Below are 22,991 nucleotides of genomic sequence, written 5' to 3'. Positions count from 1 at the left end.
TATTTGGTGCTATGGCTTGATTGCGATAAAGAAGGTGAAAATATTTGCTACGAAGTAATGGAGTGTGTATCCCGTGTCATAAACAATGTCTATAGCCGCAACGTTACATATCGTGCCCATTTTTCGGCCATTACGGAGAAAGACATCAAGGGGGCAATGAACTCCTTGGGTTACCCGAATGAAAATGAAGCCAAATCGGTTGATGCCCGTCAGGAGTTGGATTTACGTATTGGTTGTGCCTTTACCAGGTTTCAAACGAGATTCTTTCAAGGACGTTATGGTGATTTGGATTCATCGTTAATCTCCTATGGTCCATGTCAAACACCCACATTGGGTTTTTGTGTCAAACGTCATGATGATATACAAACATTTAAACCCGAAAGTTTTTGGTATCTACAGTTGACAGCGGGTCAGCCGGAGTTTTCGTTTGAATGGAATCGTGGTAGAGTTTTTAAAAAGGATATTGCAACAATGCTGCTGAATTTGGTCAAGAATCAAAAGGAGGGAATGTAAGTAGAAAGGAGGACGGGGGAATTTGATAATATTCCATAAAATTTTAAGAAATTTTTAAGTGTTTTTTTTCGATAATCAATTTGGAAAACATTTTTAATTTATTTTTTTTATTTTACTTTTTTTAACATTTTTTAATTTAATTTTTTTTTGTAGAATTGAAAGTGTATTCTCGAAAGAGCAAACCCGTGTACGACCCCAGGCCTTAAATACCGTTGAATTAATGAGAATTTGTAGTTCCGGTTTGGGTATTGGCCCCTTTCAGGCCATGCAAATTGCTGAGCGTCTGTACACACAGGGTTACATCAGTTATCCACGTACCGAGACCAATCAATATCCAGCTAATTTCGATTTAAAGTAAGTTATTTTTAAAATAAAGATATACAAAATTTTTCTAAAAAATAAAATTTCTGCCTTCCTTCCCACACAGTGCCGTTCTTCATATATTGAAACCCTCTTCGGAATTTGGCTCTGAGGCTCATTCCATATTGGCTGATTTTAATGCACCCCGCAAAGGTAAAGATTGTGGTGACCATCCTCCAATTACCCCTATGAAATTGGCCACTCGCAATGATTTCGATCGTGACACCTGGCGTGTCTACGATTTTATTTGTCGTCACTTCTTGGGAACCATTTCGAAAGATTTGAAATATCGTGCCACAACAGTAAAACTGAAAGTTGCCACTGAGACATTTACATGTACGGCAAATGTGTTGGTTGATCCAGGATTTACAAAGGTTATGACATGGTTGGCCTTTGGGCGAGATGAGGCAGTACCACAATTTACCCAAGGCGAGAAAGTGGCAATAAATGATGTACGTCTGGCTGAAAGTCAAACCAGCCCACCCGACTATTTGACCGAGGCGGAATTGATTACGTTGATGGAACAACATGGCATAGGTACTGATGCCTCAATACCCGTACACATTAATAATATATGTCAGCGTAATTATGTGACCATTGAAAGTGGTCGTAAATTAATACCCACCACATTGGGCATTGTGCTGGTGCATGGTTATCAAAAGGTAGGGAATGCACAATTTTTTTTAAATTTATAACTTTTAACTTTGTTTTTATCTTACAGATCGATCCCGAATTGGTCTTACCCACAATGCGTTCGGAGGTGGAGAAAATGTTAAATCTAATTTCCAAAGGCTCTGCCGATTATCATGCCGTTCTGAAACATGCCATCGAAATATTTCGTTTGAAATTTTTATATTTTGTTAAAAACATCTCCAATATGGATAGCCTGTTTGAGGTGTCATTTTCTCCGCTGGCCGAATCGGGTAAATCCCATTCACGCTGTGGCAAATGTCGCCGTTATATGAAATATATACAATCGAAACCAGCCCGCCTTCATTGTTCCCAATGTGATGAAACCTATTCCCTGCCAAATGGTGGTAATGTCAAAGTTTATCGTGAATTCAAATGTCCGTTGGACGATTTCGAACTGTTGGCATTTACCACGGGGGCAAAGGGGCGTTCATATCCCTTTTGTCCCTACTGTTACAATCATCCGCCATTCAGGGATATGCCCAAAAATGCCGGCTGTAATTCGTGTACACATCCCACCTGCCCGCATTCACAAAATAATTTAGGCATATCGGGTTGTGTGGAATGTGAACATGGTGTTTTGGTGTTGGATTGTACGTTGGCGCCCAGTTGGAAGGTTGGTTGCAATAAGTGTGATGTCATCATTAATTGCTTTAAGGGGGCCACCAAGATCACGGTGGAGGGTAAGTATTTCGCTTTTAAATTTCTGTAAAACCTTTAAAAACCTCGATTTGTTTTTCCTTTCCCCTCAGATGACAAATGTGAGGAGTGTGGCGCCCAAACGGTCAATGTGGTCTATAAATCCGATAAAACCAAATTTAAAGATGGCTCTGAGGAAAAATCCGGTTGCATTTTCTGTTCTGCAGATTTTGCCAATTTGGTTGAGAAACATCGTGCCGTTGCGTCTCGCCCTGTGAATATACGCAGCGGCCGTGGTGGTGCACGCGGTGGCAGAGGCGGCAAACCTGGTCGTGGTGGCAGCGGCAGAGGTGGCCGTGGCGGTTCAAGACAACCCAAAGATAAAATGGCCCATTTAGATGCATATTTTGTGTGAGAAGACAAAATTAAAAAAATAAAATAAATATTGCTAGGGTGTATTGTTTAGGTCTTTCTTAAAAAAATAGGTTTTGTCATTAAGTCTGTGTGTGTATTTAAGAAATCAATAGTTTGTATTACAATTACAAATTTTTTGTAAATCACAAAATACGCCCCTATTTATATACACTTATGTATCATGTGTCAATGCATTTCTTCCCCCTACCTTCGTATCCTACATCTCTATTTATTATCGTAGTAGTCTCTCAATTTTTTTATATAAGACATAAAAAAATACATAAGTAAAAGAAGAAAATATATAAATAATATTGATATACAAAACCCTATAGAAAAAAGAGGAGTTTTTTTTATAATTACACTACATCGGGATATATTTATAAGATAACTCTTAAAAAAAAATTATGTTAATTAAACAGAAGACCAAGACATCTAATAGAATGACTCCTATTTTTTATAGGAGTCCAAAAAACTTTCCATAGAAGGTCAATAATTCTTGCCATTAGAGGTCAGGTTTGAGAAAAAACAGCTGACTTTCGCAACCTGGATGACCCTATTGATAGATCTATTAATAAGGACACTCAGCTAGCGAAAGTCAGCTGCTTTTTCTTAAGTCTAATGTTTTTGTTTACGTTTTCATAATAGTAGTCAATTCACAATAACGGATTTTGACAGCAAACTTAAGAGACAGCTGATATCCAGCTGGTCTCCCGGGACGACCTTATTTATAGGGCTTGGGGTTTTCGAGGGTTTCCATTTTTTTTTTTTAAATTAGACCTGTAGGTTTCCTCGATTCGTTTAATAGGTGTTAAGTCTAAACGACAGATTGTATTGGATCATTCGAACAACGATCTGTCTCCAAAAGATCAAGAACATTTTCAGCTGCTGAATACGCAGTTACTTCCAGTGTCCAATAACGCTTTTATAGACAATGTCATTACCCTGTAAACATAACCTTCAAATAATCAAATATCTCCGACGCCACATTTCTTCAACGACAACGACGACATGGAAACAATAACGCCGAACAAAGAACAAAGCTTTGAGACATTCCCACAATTTCTAACCATGATGTATGTATGTTTTTTTTTTCCCCAAAACAATAGAAACATTTTCCACGCAGACCACATATTCACATAGTACATATATGGCCTTCACTTTGGTCAATGTCAGATTTTATTTGGAAATTGCAACAAATTTGCAAATGAAATTATTTCAATTGTTTAAAAAGTGATAACAGTAGTCGTACAAACCTATTATAATAGCTTAAATAACACGGTGTTTACACAGGACATTTTTGAGTAAACTGAAGCAAAGACATCATGGCAAGGCCCATGGTACAATAAATAGGTAGTCCATTTAGCGCAGCTGATGTCTTGATTTCTACTTGTATTCGATGTGCAATGTTGCCAACCATGTTAAATATTATATGGAAAATTTTGTCAGATAATCGAGACAAAAACAAATGATTTTGTTTTGATACATCACCTTATTATTGCATCATGGCAAGACCTATAAAAAAGATTCAGGGAGATCAGCTGGATATCAGCTGCCTCTCAAGTTTGCTGTTAAAATCCATTATTGTGAATTGACTTCCATTATGAAAACGTAAACATAGTCCCCTTATTGACATTAGACATGAGAATTAATAGCTGATTTTCGCTAATGGTGTCTTTCAAGATATATTAATAAGGTCACCTTATTGATATGCCTTGGATGCTTAAAGTACGTTTAGATTTACGAAATCCACTCGATCTCAAATGTCAATTCCAAAGCGTATTCGTCGAATCGTGGCATAATTATTCAAGGTAGTCTCATTTGAGAATTTGATAAGGGAACCCCATTTTAATTTGGATCTCACACATCAATTTCAAATAAAATGACAAATAAATTCCATAAAATTTTATTTATGTCGATTGGCATATTTTCAATAATATAATATAAAATATATTTTCTAAAACTGAACATTGCTCTCAAGATTTAACCATGGTTGTTACAACTTATATTTATATGTTTTAGAGGAAGGGAACTTCTAAATATTTATAAATATAAATGATTTAGCAATTTTGCCACTGAACACATGACATGCGTAGATTTCGAAGGAGGTTATTTAAATTTAAATTTTGAAAGTTGAATGCTGTCATTGGCAAATTTATGAAACAAAATGGAAACAAGTGACTGCATGAGTCTACCTTGTATATTTATGTCATGCAGTTGAGTTTTTAATAAATAGCAATGAATAAATTATGATATAGAAATAGAAATTGAAAATAATCCACTTAATAGTACGTTTACATTATACCGGATTTCATTAACCCAGTGGGTTATAATAGTCAATTCCATTGTATATATGTCAAACAAATCCTCATAATGCCGTTTAATATACAAATGTTCTTCTAATGTATTCTATTGACAATATTATTTAAAAATGATAGATGAGTTCCAAATTAAAAAGGGTTGCCATCATAAATTTCTCAAATGAGGCTACCTTCTGTAATTATCCCATGACTTAACTGGTTGAAAAGTAAAATTTGAAACCTGTTATATAACGAAATAATACATTTTGCCTGAAATCTCCTTGTAATATTGACATATAAATTTCATTTTCCAAAGAATATATTCTATCCAAGATCTATTAATAAGGTCAACCAGGTTAACGAAAATCAGCTGTTATTTCTCAAGTATATTGTCAAAAATTTGGATTTTGTTTAGCAGCTGACTTTCTCTAGCTGGGTGACCTTATTAATAGATCTTGGATAGAACATATTCATTGGAAAATGAAATTTATTTGACAAATTTGAGAGACAGTTCATATCCAGCTGGCCTTCCTCAATGACCTTATTATTAGGTCTTCGTTCTATCTATGATTCGGATAAAAAAAATGCTTCCCCATCTACCAAAAATCAAGTGATTTCATTTTTATTCAATCTCAAAATGCACATTGTCCAATGTAAACGTTTGAAATTAACCGCCAATCCAAAAAAGTTAAAAACCATAACTCTTGGATATTTCAATCACATTTTAACGCCAATACATATTAAAATTGAGTCATATTGGCAGTTTCTAAAATAAAATTCAATAATTCCTTTCATTCAAAAATTAAACGATCTCATTTTCTATGTAAATGATTTGAAAATAATAATAAATTACAACAAAACCAAACAAACAAAAATCGTTTTGCAAATCTCTTAATCTCAGACTCAACATCAAAAGATTTGTATTTATTTATTTATGTTATTTAATTCCGACATGTCCGAACATTGTCCGGCGCACATGCTTACAACCTAAACTGCAGCACTTGTGTGGCTGTTAATGTGACATATGTGATTGTGATTTTTAAAATAAAAAACATTTTGTATTTTTGTTGTTGTTATTTGTTATTACTCTTGTCTCGCTAAATGTTTCCATTGTGTTTTTTTGTTGCACCGTGTGTAATATTTATGTTTATAACATAATTAAGTACCGATTGAAATCATCGGTAACGTCATTCGGCAAGATGACAATAACGATGTTTAAATTGTCATCATCATCGCCGCCGCCGCCGCCATCATTGTGATTGTGTTTCCGTTTAAAACTCATAAATTTGTTTTGTGTAAAAAAAATTGTAGGAGTTTTGTACAAAAAAAAATAATAAACAAATATTGGAAGTTGACCACTACACCTGTGTGCTTTAAACACCATACAGATGTGGGATAACTTCTGGAGTGATGACAAATGTGGAATCTCAATAGCAGATTAAAAATCAGCTGATGGTAATAGACAATTATTACAGAGCATATTTGCCTTGTAAGAAGGTGTGTTCGTTTAATTTATTTTTTTAATTTTTAAGCATCTGGTCATGGCATAATTATACAAGGTAGTCTCATGCAGTCATATGTTTCCAATTTTTTCATAAATTTGCCTTTGACAGTATTCAGCTTTCAAATTTTAAATGAAAATATCTTCCTTCGAAATGTACGCATATCATGCCAAATTATATTTATAAATTTTTTAAAGTTCCCTGCCTCTAAAACTTATAGATATAAGATGTAACGACCATGGTTAAATCTTCAGCCATAGAAAATATATTTTGTTTAATTTTTTGAAAATATGCCAACCGACATACATAAAATTTTATGAAATTTATTATTATTTTATGAAATTTATTTATTATTTAAAATTGATAGATGAGTTCCAAGTTAAAAAGGTTGCCATCATAAAATGCTCAAATGAGTCTACCTTCTGTAATTATGTCATGAACGTATTCTTTGAAAATGTAATTTATTTGACATATATTGCTAGGACAAACCCGTTGATTTTAAATAAATAGCAATGAAGAACTTATATAAATGTTGTTCATTTATCGAAAAGTCCTATAAAAGAAAGTGAATTGAGAGAGAGAGCTACTGAGTATTTTCAAATTCCTACAAGCAAAATTTACTCAGTAAGAATTTTCTTGTGCCTTCAGCTGATATTTAATCAGCTGTTTTATTATGTTTTGTAAAAAAACTAAAAAAATTGTTCTCAAGCAAATTGATTTGTTTTATGAATTTTGAGAACTACTCTCTATAAATTCTTACTGAGGATATGTTACTGGGAAAGTAATCGAGCGAACATAACAAAATCTATTAATAAGGTCACCCAGCTATCAAAAGTCAGCTGTTTTTTTTTTCTCTAATGTCAAAAAGTTGGCCTTTGTTTACGGTTTCATAATGGAAGCCTATTCACAATAATGGATTTTGACAGCAAACTTGAGAGACGGCTGATATACAGCTGGTCTCCTTGAACGACCTTATTTATAGATCTTGGAACCTAATAATGAATTTTAACGGTAAACGTGAGAAACAGCTGATAGGCAGCTGACCTTCCTGAATGACTTTGCCTACGCTTAAACTAGCTTTCCTGCAGAATTTTTTTTTTTCAAATCACAATGTTATTGCGGAGTAATTCCTAATACAGTATTTTTCGGTTAATTGCACATCAAAATTTGCACAATTTTTTGTTCAATTAACCGAGGAACCAATTATCCGAACCCGCTTAATTGAATAGTTTGTTCAATTACAGTAAACACGTATAATTGGAACTACTACAAATTACGCTTTCTCGTAGTTTTTCCTTAGCAATAAACATATGTTTTGAATTAGTAGAGATGCCACCTAGTATTTTTCAGAGATTATGTCAAATATGTATGCAAAAAATTTATTTTTCAATTATTATTTTGCAATTAACCGGTGAGTGAAAAGTAAATTTATGTTTGATGACAAGAATTTTGAACCAATTAAGCGGGAAAATCAATTAACAGGGTTTAATTATCCGAGAAAATGTACATGTATTTTCCTATGCAATATTTCTTGCCCAATCATGTGGTTCAATTAAGCGTGGAAATCAATTAACCGTAGAATCAATTAACCGAAAAATACTGTATCTTCATAATACCTTCAATTGTAAATACCCGTTGAAACCCACATTTCACATATTTGTTAATTAACTAATAAAAATATGCATTGTTCACCCGAAATTTAAATTTATTTAAACGCAAACATTTTATGCCAAATGTTCCGATGACTCAATATTTGTTTTGTTTCTATTCGTTTTATTGCCATTTTCCTATGTTTAAAATATTACCTGATTCAATGACCGCACTTGGTTCACATAACCTCAATTTGTTAAAATGGGGGTGGTGGAAGTTTAATAGTTAAAAAAGATGTGTAAACATTTTTTTGCACATTTGAAGAGGCAATCGTATAAAATTTTGGGTTATTGGGGATATACAAATAAATTGTTTTATTCCCGTAGTTCTTTTTAATAATGAAACTAGTATAAGAGTGAAATTTCAAAATCATAATGAGAGTACAAAAATACACAAAAAATATTCCCAGGAACGACAAACTAGTAACAATTTCAAAAATAAATCCATTCGATCTAAAATATCAATTCTATGGCATATACGTCACCTTAAAATACATTTACATATACGATTTTATATCGACTCGATTAACGAAATCCAGAAATGCACCCTAATTGTTTACACATATATTAAATCATGATTAAAAGGTCGATCAGCTGATAATTTACAATTTGCGCCAAAAATATTAGTTTGCAATTAGAAAATTAAAAGAAAAATTACAACAATGTAAATGTTTTTGTAATCATTTGAGAAACTAATAATGGCAAACCTTTCCATAAAATTGTATGTATGTCGATTGGCATGTTTTTCAATAAATTAAACAAAATATATTTTCTAAAGCTGAACATTACTCTCAAGATTTAACCATAATTGTTGCAACTTATATTTATAAGTTTTAGAGGCAGGGTACTATAAAATATAACTGTTTTAGCAATTTTTGCCACGGAACACATGCTATCGTAACACATGATATATAAGTAAGATATTTTCATGTAAATTTTGATAGCTGAATGCTGTAAAAGCAAATTTATGAAAAAAATGGGAAACATATGACTGTATGAGACTACCTTGTATAATTATGCACTAATGAATTAAATACCATTTCATGGTACAAAAAAAAGTACATGTACATTAGAACTTTTTAACGGGTTAACCTACTTTATAATACAATGGAATAGACAATTGAAACCCAATGGGTTAAGAAATTCCAGTACAATGTAAACGTACAATAATAAAAGATAGCACAACTTGAGGTGAACAACATAAAATCAACTCTGTAAATAGTGGCTTCTTCTGTCAGATATAACAAAAACATTTCCAAAAGTAGTTGTGTTGATTTGATATTTTCAAGACATTTATAAAACGAGAAATGTTTGGCAATATTGCACATCGAATTTAAGTAGAAACTACAAATGATCTATTAATAAGGTCACGCAGCTAGCGAAAGTCAGCTGGGTTTTCTCAAGTCAAAATTTTGACTTTTGTTTATTTATTTATCGGCCTTGAAACCACACAAGTTGGTAGTTAATTGAATCGTCCGCTGCGCTAAATGGACTACCTATTTATTGTGCCATGATATATTATATGCCAAGATTTTTGTTGTGATGAAGTATCACAAAAAAAATCTTTGTTTTTGTCTCGGCCATCTGTCAAATTTTTTCCTTATAATATTTCACGTTGTTGTCCACATTGCACACCGAATTCAAGGGAAAATTACGCACTTTGACAGTAAATCGAGACATCAGCTGCGCAAAATGGACTTCTTGCCACTTTGAGAAAAAAATTGTAATCAGCTGATAATAATTATACCATTGATCCGAACTCATTTGAATATTCTTTTTTAAAATTGTTTCTTTAGAAAATATTTCTTCACATTTTCCCACTCCATTTGCAACCACCCTCGTCATTCATTATTAACCTATAACCAATAAATTTTCACATCAATTGTTTATTTTTTTCAACAAATGTGTTGGCTGTTCACATTTTTTGTTTTTGGGGTTCTAAAACAATGTTGGCTTCTTTATTTTTGTATTTACTTTTTTGTTTTTTTGGCCAAGTTTTTTTGATGGTTAGCCGATGCCCTTAACTTATTGCCACAGATTACAATGTGAAATCTTAACATGTTTTAGGCGTTGCTTGAACTCTCATTCAAAAAACCAAAATAAATAAATAACTAAAAACAAAACACTGAAACTACTATTTCAAAAAATAGCAACAAAACAATTTGTTTCGCATAATTGTCATACAATAAAATCGTTTGTACCAAAAATAGATACCAGTAGGAAAAATAAACAATTAACAACAACAGCAACAAATGTCTTGATGGTTTTAAACAAATATTTGGCAAGCAGAGATATTTGTTTTTGGGTCATCGGATAATGATACTAACCGTTTAGTCAATTACTCTTTTATTGGTTGTTGTTGTTAATTTAATAAGGTGTTAATTATTTTTGGGGTGAAAATCTTATTTGGAAAGTAAACAAAAAAATATTGAATGGTTTTCATTTGGTAGTTTGAGACAAAATATCAGGGAATAGATGGGAACTTTTGTTAAGGTCAGAAAATGTCAAATAAGCCGATGTTACATATGATTGATAACTTAATAATTTGAAACTAAAATCTTTAATTAATAAGAGGTGATTAAGGGAGTTTGGGGTTTTTATTAAAAAAAATCAAGTGGTAAGTTTGTTTGATATTTTTCCAGTAAATAAGTACTCTGTAACATCTTTTAAAATAGTGTTCCAAGACCTACCAGGGATATCACCTGTTTCTCAAGTTGGCTGTCAAAATCAATTATTGTAAATTGTCTTCCATAAACAAGCCCCAATAATAAGGACAATGAGGGAGACCAGCTGCATATCAGCTGGCTCTCAAATTTGCTATCAAAATCTATTATTGTGAATTGACTTCCATTATGAAAACGTAAACAAAATGCAAATTTTTGACATTAGACTTGGGAAAAAATAAACAGCTGATTTTCGCTAGCTGGGTGACCTTATTAATAGATCTTTTTTTAAATGCTCCCTCTCGTTTTTTTACATTTCTGAAAATCTGGCCATAAAATAGTTGATTAACTATCAGCTGATGGTTTTAGAGAATCTTTACAGATACCATTTTTCTTCATGGTATAATTATACAAGGTAGTATCATACAATCATATGTTTTCAAATGTTTAAAAATCTACTTTTAATAACATTGAGCTTTCAAAATTTAATGAAAATAACTTCCTTCGAATTGTACAGATAGCATGTGTCCAGCGACAAAAACTCAAAAAATTATCTATATTTATTAATATTTTAAAGTTCCCTGCCTCCAAAACTTATAAATATAAGAAGTAACTACCATGGTTAAATCTTGAAAGCAATGTTTAGCTTTAGAAAATTTATTTTATTTAATTTGTTAAAAATTTGCCATTTATTGGAATTTATTTTACATTTTATTTGAAATTGATATATGAGTTACAAGCTGGTATGCAGCTGGTCTCCCTGAATGACCTTATTAATAGACCTTTCTCAGTACAGATTTTCTAGTACCATCAGCTGATATTTAATCAGCTGTTTTAGTGGAATTTTACATTTTATTTGAAATTGATATATAAGTTAGAAATTAAAAATTGTTACCATAACAAATTTATGATTTGTGAATGAATCAATATCTAAACCATATTCCCAATTCAATTTTGCCAAAAAAAAACTTGACAATCCATTCAGATTTCCTACCTTGTATAATTGTACCATTGTTACCATTATTAATTTCTCAAATGAGACTACCTACCAAAATTATTCCATGATTTTCCTGGTAATGTTTTTTACTGGACAACATAGAGATTTGTATAAATTATTGTGTAAACGAGCATAACTATTATTAATGTTTATATAAAACAGCTGATGATACTAGAAAACCTTTATTGTGTATTCTTTATAAAAATTTGTAAATACTCAGAAAAATAACTGTCCAATCTGTTCTCTCATATTCAATTTTTATTTGCCGGATGATTTTCCTTTTAAGGATTTGAAACTTTACACATTTGTACAAATGATTGTGTAACTGAACGTAGCTATTATTGATCTTTATATAAAACAGCTGGCACAAGAAAACCTTTATTGAGTAAATATTCTTTATAACATTTTGTAATTACTCCGAAAAACAAATCTCACATCTCTCCCTCTCACTTTCCTTTGCTTTTGCGTAAACGAACAACATCCAATAATATTTTTACGAATTTCTTGACTAATCGAACAAATTTCAATATTATTGAGATGAATTATGGGGAAGGGAATAATTATAATATAATAATTATAATAAAGTCTTGCAATGATATAAACATATGCTTAATAAGGATCAGAAGCGATTCTGATAAGGAATTTTTTATTACAAATTTATTATTTTATGAACAAATTTTTGAAAGAATTAAGATCCATTAATAAGGTGAACCAGGAAACGAAAATCAGCTGATGCCAAAAATGTAGACGTTGCAAGGTCTATTAATCGTTAGAACAGCTGTTATTTCTAACGTTTAATATAAATAAACTGAATATTATTTGTCTATTTTTATTTTTAATATAGAATAAATTAATTTATTTTTTTTTATTCTATTCATGGTATAATAATAGAAGGTAACAGCAATTGTTGTTGTACAACAAACGATGCAACAACAATATAGAAATTTGTTTTTGTAAGTTATACTACTGTCAACGCCATTTGACAGAAAAACATAAACAAACAAATAAATTATATTTATTTTGAAAATTAAATATTTTCGAATCATCAAAATAAATTTTGAAAAACATGAATGAAAATCTATCAAATTTATATTTCTATCGCTTCCACATCTTTCCTATAATTGAGCCATTGTCACTTATATGTGTAACACATATGAAAATGCTCGGAATTGTGAGTTATTCCACGAAGAAAGATTTGCTTCCTCAAACTTTCCCAGCAGGCAGATTGAGTAAATTGAATACGGAGCATATTTAATAAAGAACAATTTCAAATTGTATGCGTTCCCAATTTTCCTGTTGGGTGATTTTTAAAACATAATTTGTCAAATTCATATTGACACTAGTATTACGTTGGAATCAAATCAGCTGGGACTTGCTATTACCTTTTATAATTGTACGATGTATTCTATTAAGAAATTTGACTCAGAAAAAACTAAGAATTCAGTTATTCACCCGAGGCAATCAATGAGACATTTTATATTCAAGAGCACAACAGCAATATTGAATCATTTTAATTGCATGCCTTAATTATGGGGTATTGTCGTACATGCACCACATTTTCTTTGTTGTTTTGTTTTCCTTTTATTGTGGGCTACCATTAATGTAGCAATTTAATTTAAATGCCTTTGCAAATAAACAAATCTAATCAGATTAATTTTTTTGTTAAATGTTTCAATTTTAAATTGGCATGGAATTTTATTTTGAAGTTAACATATATATATATATATATATATATAAATAAGTTGGGACAGAGGCTGACATATCGCATTACCAAATGCCAATTTTGGGAGAGTGAGTTGAATGGAGACAAATATTCTGCAAAATTAAAAAGAAAACATTTAAAAGGGAAAATTTGACAGATGGTCGAGACCATGATGCAATAATATGGTGATGTATCAAAACAAAAACCTTTGTTTATGCCTCGACCATCTGTCAAAATTTTCCTTATAATATTTCACATGGTTGGCAACATTGCACATCGAATGCACGTAGAAATTACGGACTTTGACAGTTAATCGAGACATCAGCTGCTCTAAATGGACTACCTATTTATTGTGACATGATCGAGACAAAAAAAGGGTGTTTCGTTATATGTGAATGACAAAAATCAACTCTGTATGTAGTGGCTTGTTCTGTCAGATATAAAATAAATATAAATACAGGAAAAACTCTGGACTTTTAGACGACATTTATTTACATGAAATCGTTCGAAAATGTATAAGGATCTTTTATGTGGAACTCATGGCATAATTACAGAAGGTGGTCTCAGTTGAGAAGTTGATGATGGCAACCCTTTTTAATTTGGAACTCATCTATCAATTTTAAATAATATGAAAAACTTATACCATTAAATTTTAGTTCCGTTCCAGAACCTAAAAGAATCTACTCATTTTACATGTTTTCCAACTTTTTACTCGAAAACCATTCCTCAACCAACAAAACTAGTAAAACATTGACTCAAATTTAAGAGAGCACAAAATAAAATGGCGTTCTCTTTAAAAACTCTTTACTCGAGAAATTTGGTCGAGTACAAATTGTAAACAGGAATGTCTACTTCTGATTGGATGTTATGTTGATTTTGAAGTATTGTCATCTAATTTTGGTATATTTACTAGATTTGCGTTCCCGAACTTTTCAAATTATTTTGTACTCTGAGAGCAATTTTGATATGTTTCCCTTTTACTAGATTTACTATTAAAAAAGTATTGGAACAAACCAATTGTGTTCGTCCTTTGTTTGTTGTTTAATTTGGCGCAAATCAAATGTTTTCTTGAATCAGCTGTTTGTTTGCTAAATCTTGCTAAATGTTGTCTGTTTACTTTTCTCAGTATTATCGCAAAAGAGAGTAAAAACGGCTTACTCTCTGAACTACTGAACTCACTCTCTCTCTACTGAATAAATGTTACCGGAAAAGTAACCAGGCACACCTTATGAAATCGTAAACAAAGGCCAAATTGTTGACATTAACCTGAGAAAAAATAGCTGACTTTCGCTAGCTGGGTGACTTTATTAATAGATCTTGTACTCATTAACACGACTGTCAAACCTGCTCTCTAAATAAAATTCACAAAACAATCAATTTGCTTCAGAATTTTTTTTGTTTATTAACAAAACAGCTGATTTATATCATCAGCTGATGGCAGAAGAAAATTCTTACTGGGTAACTTTTTCCTTGTAAGAATTTGCAAATACTCAGTAACACAACTGTCAAACCTGTTATCTCAATTCAATCTCTTTTACTGGTCTTTTGGTAAACGAACAACATTTTGCAATAATTTGTACAAATTATTGAGTAACCGAACGAACCTATTAATAAGTGGGGAAGATTTTGATATCTTATTAAAAATGTTTCTCAAAAAATTGTAAGAAATGGGAATATATCAAGGAACAACTAATGATTTCTTTGTGAAAATACGATTTAAAATTTATTTAGCAAAATCTGGAACTACAATTTTCAACAATAACTCAATTTATAAACATAACAAAACAGCTGACTAATATCATCAGCTGATTGTACAAGAAAATTCTTGTTCTTGTAAACGATTTCGGACTTTTGGGTAAACGAACAACATTTTGTAATAATTTGTATAAATTATTGAGTAACCGAACGAATCTATTACTAAGTGGGGAAGAAGTTGATATCTTATCTTCCTTGAGAAAAATCGTTTTAAAATTTATTAATATCGAAATTGAGACGGGATTTTTATACCAAAATTTGGACATACAATTTTCAAAAATAATCCAACTTATTTTGTAATAAATATTTGCAATGTTTTCATTATTTTATTATTTTTATTTAACATATTGGCATTTTCAAATAAGAAATCAATTAAAAAAATCGAACATTCCCACCAGATTAATTACAATATTTCAATTACAATTCTATTAGTAGACATACATCTAATTTATGATAATTCAACCACTCCCTATAATCTAAACAGATATATCAATAGTGTAACATTAGGAGCATAACAAATAACAAATCAAATACAAATTCAAAATTATTGCCCGTAAAAAAATGAGGTTGATTCATAATTTTCGAAAATGACGATCAGAAAACGAAAAGCGGCTAGCCGGGCAGCCAAGCAAGCCAGCTTGCCGGGTGCTCTCACCTGTTGCAGTGAATTGTAAGCGTTGTGTTTATCGTCAGACATACATACATTGTTTGTTTATTTGCTGTACTCACCAAAAAAAAAAAGATTCTACATCAGCTAGAGGAGGTGGTTAACTACTGCCACTGAATGGTCATTGTCTGTCATGACGATGATGTCTGTCCAGCCCTTAACAAGTTTGCAACGATCCCCAGCTAAGCCGAGCTACTGCTGTTGTTGTTACTTCTCATCGAACAATGATTCTTGGTTGTGTGTTAACTTCGCACCGAACAGAGATAGATACTCAAAACACTTAGAGTATTGAGTTGTGATGGTTTTTGGAAAAATTGGCCAAGCTATAAAAGCTAAAAACTCTCCAGAGTTAGGCATTAGTAGCTGCTTAGTAGTTTTAGTGGTAATAGCTGATATAGACAACGGATTATCGAACAGTTACCAATCCTCAATTTTAATCCAACATGAAGTGTTTTGTAAGTTTCTTTAAAACTCCTGACTCCTCCCAAAAGGATATTCCAAAATGCTAAAGTGTTATTTTTTGTGTGTCAAACTTTCAGATCATTTGTGTCGTCATTGCCTGTTCCCTTGCCCTTGCCGTAAGAGCAGATAATGATCAAGTGGCTGCCGCCTCGGAAAATTCATCACAAGATCAACTAACCGCCTCGGCTAGCAGCTTGAATCCTTATTCGGAAAAACATCAAGGCAAACGTTATGTGGGTGGCTATAGCGGTCTTGGAGGTTATGGTGGTTATAATGCCTTAGATACGACAACATTGGGATATGGTACCGGTGCCCTTGGTGGTGTTGGTGCCTATACGGGAGCCTTGGGAGCGGCTGGTTATGGTGCTGGATATGGTGGCTATGGTGCTGGTTATGCCGGTTATGGTGGCTACAATTCCCGATTGGGTTTGGGTGAGTAACATATATTAAAGGTTCCCTACTTTCCAAACTAAAAAAAAAAATAAAAATGTTGCAATTTTTTTTTACAATATATTGAAATTACAATAGAATTTTGAATTATTATATCTCTAAAAATCCTATAATATCGATCCTATTGAAATTTCTACAAATCTAAGGGGTTTTCTCAATTCAATTATTACTTGTTTCGAACACATAACCTCAAAATTTAAAAGAAATTAAAAAAATTTCAATCCTATTGCATTTTAATAATTATTAAATTTATTTTTATTTATTATTTCATATATATTTTTTATTGCAATGAAAATACTTATAAAATCACAAAAATTTTTAAAATTACAATAATTTTAAGGTTATATTTAAATTCTAAAATCAATATTTCAAACTATTTTCTAGCATTTCACCCATACAATTATTCATAAAATAATTACATATATATAATTTCTCTCCATTTTGTATTTTTTTCAGAAGGCTATGCCGGTTATCCTGGCTATACTGGCGCTGGCTATTATCCCGGTGCCACATATCCCTATGGCAGTGCCTACTACAACAGCTATCGTGCCGGTGGTGCCTATCCTTATGGTCGTGGTACTTATGGTTATAACAGCTACCCCTCCAGCTACTATTCTGGCGGTTATGGCAGCAGCATTGTTGGTGGTGGTTTGGGTGCTTTGGGTACACCAGGTTATGTTCCCCCTGTGGCTGGTGCTGGTTATAACTATGGTCCCGGTATTACCGGTACTGTTTATTAAGCAAATTCCGATGTGTGGTAATTTGCTTAGTGCAGTTCAAACCACAAACAAACAATTTAGAACAAATTGTAAAATATATTAAAATTTTTTCTACGCAAAAATAAATTAATTTTGAATATTTAACAAAAAAGAGGAGTGAAATTTTTTATTTTTAATAAATTATGGGAACTGGAGTTACAAGAACAGTTTAGAAAAAATTCCACAGAAAATTTCTTTACTAAAAATATATAGTTTGTATATTAAAAAAAAATTAAATCAATTTAAAAAAATATTTGAGTATTTAAAATTGGAAATTAATTTGATTTTTTTTATTAAAAACAAAGCTAAGTTATATATAGATTACAAAAAATATGTTACAAGTTCTAAACCATTTCATTATTTATATTAAAAAATTAAATCAATTTAAAAAAATATTTGAGTATTTCAAATTGGAAATTAATTTGAATTTTTTATTAATAAAAAAAGTAAGGTTATTTTATGGATTACGAAAAAATGTTATAAGTTCTAAAGCATTTCGTTATTTATTCATAACGTTGCTGTTCGAAATTAAAGTCTGATTAAAAATTTTCTAATATAAGGTCAGCTTATACCCAACCTATCTTAATTTTTGCTTTAATTTCAACAAATCGGTGCGATTTTTTTCTATTTAAATTAAAATATTTTTCGGACATAACCTAAATTAAAAAAAAAAAAAATAATGCAAATAATCTATTCTATAACATTTTAATTATTATTTACTCAATCTAGTTGAAAATTAGCAAACGATTAAAAAAAATGCTACCAGTTTTGTCACTTTTCAAATCCTTAATTAATTTTTAATTTTTCAAAATATTTTCTTCCAAAAACTTGGTAAACTTTAACCAAGCCAACGTCAGGAACATATCACACTTTCCTATTAATAAAATCCTAGTTTAATTAAATATTTTATTGTTTTATATCTGTAAAAAAATTAAAAAAAAATATATTGTGTTAATCTAAATTTTATATTCATTTAACATTTTTATTATTATTTTTATTATTAATATTATTTTTTTTTTTAAGAAGAAAAGTATTTAAAGTTAACCTCAATTTTTGACAGAAATTTCAAAATTTTGAAATTAAATACATATTTTTTTGTATATAACGTATATTAAACAATGTTCAACTATATATTATTATGCAATTATAAACAAACATTCTTGGAAATTATTTAAAAAATGTAATATTTGAACATAACCTCAATTTTTTATTACATTTTTTAAATGGAAAGAAATTTGTAATTTTTCAAATATAAATATATTGATCAATAAAAATGAAACTTCGATTATAGATTTTTCTTCAATAAAAACAAACCTTCTTGGAACTATTAAAAAAATACAATATGTAAACAAAACCTCAATTTTAAATTAAGTTCTTTTAAAAAACAAAAAAATTGAAATTTTTAATACAAAAAAAAAAAAATATATATATATATATATTTAAACATAACCTAAATGTTTAACTAATTTTTTTAAGCAAATCGATTTTTATTTTATTTAATATATTTATAAATTAAAAATCGATTTTCTTTCAAAAAAATTAGATAAAAATCAATGTAAATCAAAATAAGTCTATAGATTTTTCTTTGATGAAAAATTTTTTTAAACAGTTAAAAAAAAATGTTAGAGCATAACCTCAACCTTTTAAAAAAAATTATTTAAAAAAAAAAGAAATTTCAAATTTGTTTATCTATAAATATAGAAATTAACGTCAATCAAAGTTTATCTATAGATTTATATTCAATAAAAACAAAGCTTTTTTTACCAATTTGAAAAATATTTAAACATAACCTCAACTTTTATATAAAGTTTTTTAAAAAAGGAAAGAAATTTCATATTTTTAATATATAAAGGTCTTTATCAATGTAAATCTAAGTTTGTCTATAGATTTTTTCTGTAATAAAAACCAACCATCTTGGAAATAATTAAAAAATATAATATTTAAACATAACCTCAATTTTGAACTAAAATCTTTTAAAAACAAAAGAAATTTAATTTTTTTAATATATATATATATAATATATTATAATAATATATATAATATATTATAATAATATATATAATATATTATAATAATATATATAATATATTATAATAATATATATAATATATTTAATACATATAAAATATTTAATATTTACGCTTGTCTATAGATTTTTTCTTTAATAAAAAATAAAACCTTCTTGAAAATAATAAAAAAATAGAATTTCAACTTAACCTCAATTTTTAAAAAAAATTCTTTACAAATTAACAGAAATTCAATATTATTAAAATATAAAGATATAATTATCAATGTATATCGAAATTATTTATTAAAAATGAACCTTTTTGAAAATATTTATACTTAACCTCAATTCTTAACTGAATTTTTTTAACACACTAATACTTAAATTTCGTTATTGTTTCAATAATTAATAAACTGTTTTAAAATATCTAAAATTATTTATACATAACCTCAATTTTTAACTGAATTATTTTTTTAACATTCTAATACTTAACGTTCATTATTGTTTCAATAATTAATAGACTGTCTTAAATAAAGCGTAGTATTCATGTTCTTTGGTCCGCTATTTAAAATGAGTAGTCGTGCGTAATAGAAATAAACCTTGTTGAAATTGTTTAAAAATATTATATTTAAACATAACCTCAATTTTAACTAATTTTTTTTTTACGAAAATAAATTTTATATTTTTTACTTATAAAGATATTAATCAATGTATATCGAAATTAATCTATGGACCTTTTTTAAATAAAAACAAACGCTTTTGAAAATGTAAAAAAATATTTATACTTAACCTCAATGTTTAACTAAAATATTTCTTTAACATTATAGTACGTAACGTTCATTATTGTTTCAATAATTAAAATGCCTTAAATATAGGGTAGTATTCATGTTCGTTGGTCCCCGATTTAAAATGAGTCTTCGTGTATTCTTCACTTTGGACTCATAATGGAAAATGCATGATCAACATTTTTTAAATAAATAACCCTTCGTAAGCTCGCAAAAATTTCATTGTGAAAAGCAAAAGCGATTCGAGACTGGACCTTAAACTTATTTTATGCTGAAATTTCTTCCCTTTATATAAATCTAGTCTTCAAAATGAAAACACATTTTATTAATTTGTTAATATAATTTTTAATAATTTATTTTATTTATATATTTTCCAATAACATATTAAACATTATTAAATTGGAATTAATACATACATATTTTGTGATGAGATTTCTTATTTTTTTATTTTTATTTTATTATTTTATTTTTGTTATAATTATTTAATTTAACAATTGAACTAAATAATAGGAAATGACATAAAATGTGGGTGGATATTATGGGGTAGGGGGTTTACGATTAGCAGGCAAGCAATACATTCCAAAACAAGAAATATTTTTTTCAACTAATCAAAAGGGTGATTACAAGTCACGGAATGATAAGGTTTGGAAAATATACACAAAATTAGAAAAATTGAAATGGACAATACAAAAAATAAAACTTAAAAAAAATTATGCTGAGGGGTAGGGGAAAGTTTACTAAAATTAATGACTAATGACAAATCATAATTAAACTAATGAGTAAATTTTGTTTACTACCATCATCAATTGTACATAAATTGCAGATTAGCTCTCGGATTTTTTTCCAACACATTTGTTTAACCCTCCTTCAACGAATTACCCCATTCCCGGGCAATCATAAATATGGTATGTTGATTTAGTTTGGGACCAATCAATGGATTCATCTGGGCCATGTAACAGCACAGCCAAAACAGCCAACAACAACAACCCGTCAACATCAGGGTACAGCGTATAAGATTTTGATGTGGCCCCTTTGGTGTCATCATTGGCAGGCCAATACCAACGCCAGCCCAAATGGCAGTAAAGAATAAAATTGGAAAGAATGATGCTCCCATTTTGTAGAAGTTTTTTTATTAGTTTTTAGGTGTTTTTTCGCTAATAGCAGCAGCAAATCCGTCGAAACGAAAAAATTTTCTTTTTTTCTGTACAAGGAAACAATGTCTCAATGACAGCTCACAGAAAATATACGTCTTCTTCTTCGGTGGGTTAAGCATTCAATGTGGGTTGATAGCACGTTACAGCATGTAATGTTGCCACCTTGGTGAGTTGGTGGAAATAGGAAAACTGATTTTAATATAATTTCCGTTGCTTTTAAAGTATATATTTATATAAATGAAAGGTATATGATGTATAGAATATATATATATATATATATAAATAATTACTATACAATATAAAAAGTGGTTTGTACCAGAACCGGCAAGTATGTAATTTTTTTACTGCGATAACAATTTTTCCTTTATGATATTGAGAAAAATAGTAAAAATAAGTAGGTTCTTGCAGCACGGGAACAGACCAATTATTTCTTTTAAAAAAATCATAGAAACTAGTGTGTATTCCGAACATAGAAACTGACACAATTTTTTAAATTATAAGGTTCGTTTGTTTACTCAATAATTTGTAAAAATTTAACAAAATGTTGTTCGTTTACCCAAAAGTCCAGTAAAAGATAATGAATTGAGAGAACAGATTTGACAGTTGTGTAGTATTTGCAAATAAGGAATAATTTACTCAATAAGAATTTTCTTGCACCATCAGCTGATGATATTAATCAGCTGCTTTGTAAACAAACAACAAAATTGTTCTCAAGCTAATTGATTGTTTTGTGAATTTTATTTTGATTTTGTATCATTTAATATTAATGTAGATGAAGAAAACGCAAGTTTTCTTGTTATCTATTTTTCTAATTAAATTGCTGTTTTTGTTTGCCACAAATTATTTGTGGTTTTTATCAGCTGTGTCGATACAAACTTTTTACTCGTTTACTTTTTGCAATTTTCACTTTTGAGAACGAACAATAGATATTTTCTCTCTGCAAATTTCTACTGATTAAATGTTACTGGGAAAGTAAACGAACCTAATTTTAAATTGTAATCAGCTGATACTTGTTTATACACACACCCAGATGCAGACTTTTTTACAAAAAAATTATTTTTAAAAATTAGCTGATACTTGTATATATATATATATACACACAGATGCAGAATTATTTACAAAAAGAAAATATTTTTACAATGAATTTTTATACGCAAAAAAGGAAGATTCTGATTTTAAATTTGATGAAAGCTGCTATAATTTTGTGGAAACTGCAAGAATAATACTACGTTTACATGGATGACTTTTTAATGAAAAAAAATAAAAATGCTAAGGAAAAGATGGCAAATTATGATGATTTATCGTAAATCACACTGATTTATGATTGTTATCAATGAATTTTATTGCCCAAGGCCTATAAATAAGGTCAGCCAGGGAGACCAGTTGCCTCTCAAGGTTGCTGTCAAAATCCATTATTGTGAATTGACATCCGTTATGAAAACGTAAACAAAATTGTATGTAGGTTGGTCTAATCTGAATCTACACATTGTTCTCAAGATGTAAATTTGGGCATTGCAAATTTATATTAA

At 29.8% G+C, this 22,991-nt stretch overlaps 3 protein-coding genes across 3 annotated transcripts; 2 read left to right on the top strand and 1 right to left on the bottom strand.

Moving 5' to 3' along the window:
* Window positions 1-3: 3 nt before the first annotated feature.
* On the top strand, window positions 4-2,619 carry LOC133335935 (DNA topoisomerase 3-beta-like; the record flags this gene model as incomplete). The annotated part of the gene is made up of 5 exons (XM_061544228.1): window positions 4-509; window positions 667-867; window positions 941-1,535; window positions 1,595-2,246; window positions 2,316-2,619. Coding segments are annotated over 5 exons (2,256 nt in total), but the record flags the coding sequence as incomplete, so codon positions are not given.
* On the bottom strand, window positions 917-21,444 carry LOC133335928 (V-type proton ATPase subunit e). The gene is made up of 2 exons (XM_061544220.1): window positions 21,159-21,444; window positions 917-928 (listed from the first exon to the last, which is right to left on the bottom strand). Exon 1 carries the CDS (start codon window positions 21,420-21,422, stop codon window positions 21,165-21,167), a length of 258 nt encoding a protein of 85 aa, XP_061400204.1. The 5' UTR covers window positions 21,423-21,444; the 3' UTR covers window positions 917-928; window positions 21,159-21,164.
* Window positions 16,292-17,500, top strand: LOC133335934 (shematrin-like protein 2). The gene is made up of 3 exons (XM_061544227.1): window positions 16,292-16,303; window positions 16,388-16,742; window positions 17,217-17,500. The coding sequence occupies exons 1-3, from the start codon at window positions 16,292-16,294 to the stop codon at window positions 17,498-17,500; spliced, it is 651 nt and encodes a 216-aa protein (XP_061400211.1).
* Window positions 21,445-22,991: the final 1,547 nt, after the last annotated feature.

The sequence above is a fragment of the Musca vetustissima genome, unplaced genomic scaffold (assembly GCF_032173495.1).
Source record: "Musca vetustissima isolate MV318-11 ecotype Yass unplaced genomic scaffold, APGP_CSIRO_Mvet_v1 utg61837, whole genome shotgun sequence".
Lineage (NCBI taxonomy): Eukaryota > Metazoa > Arthropoda > Insecta > Diptera > Muscidae > Musca > Musca vetustissima.
The sequence above is the reverse complement of the archived record's forward strand: the minus strand, read 5'-3'. Positions and strand labels throughout refer to the sequence as shown.

What these genes read in the sequence shown, in the direction of transcription:
- LOC133335934 (XM_061544227.1), top strand. An exon ending in CAATTCCCGATTGGGTTTGG is followed by an intron (nt 16,743 to 17,216) that starts GTGAGTAACATA and finishes TATTTTTTTCAG; the next exon opens with AAGGCTATGCCGGTTATCCT.
- LOC133335928 (XM_061544220.1), bottom strand. Translation starts at nt 21,422, where the DNA reads ATGGGAGCATCATTCTTTCCAATTTTATTCTTTACTGCCATTTGGGCT.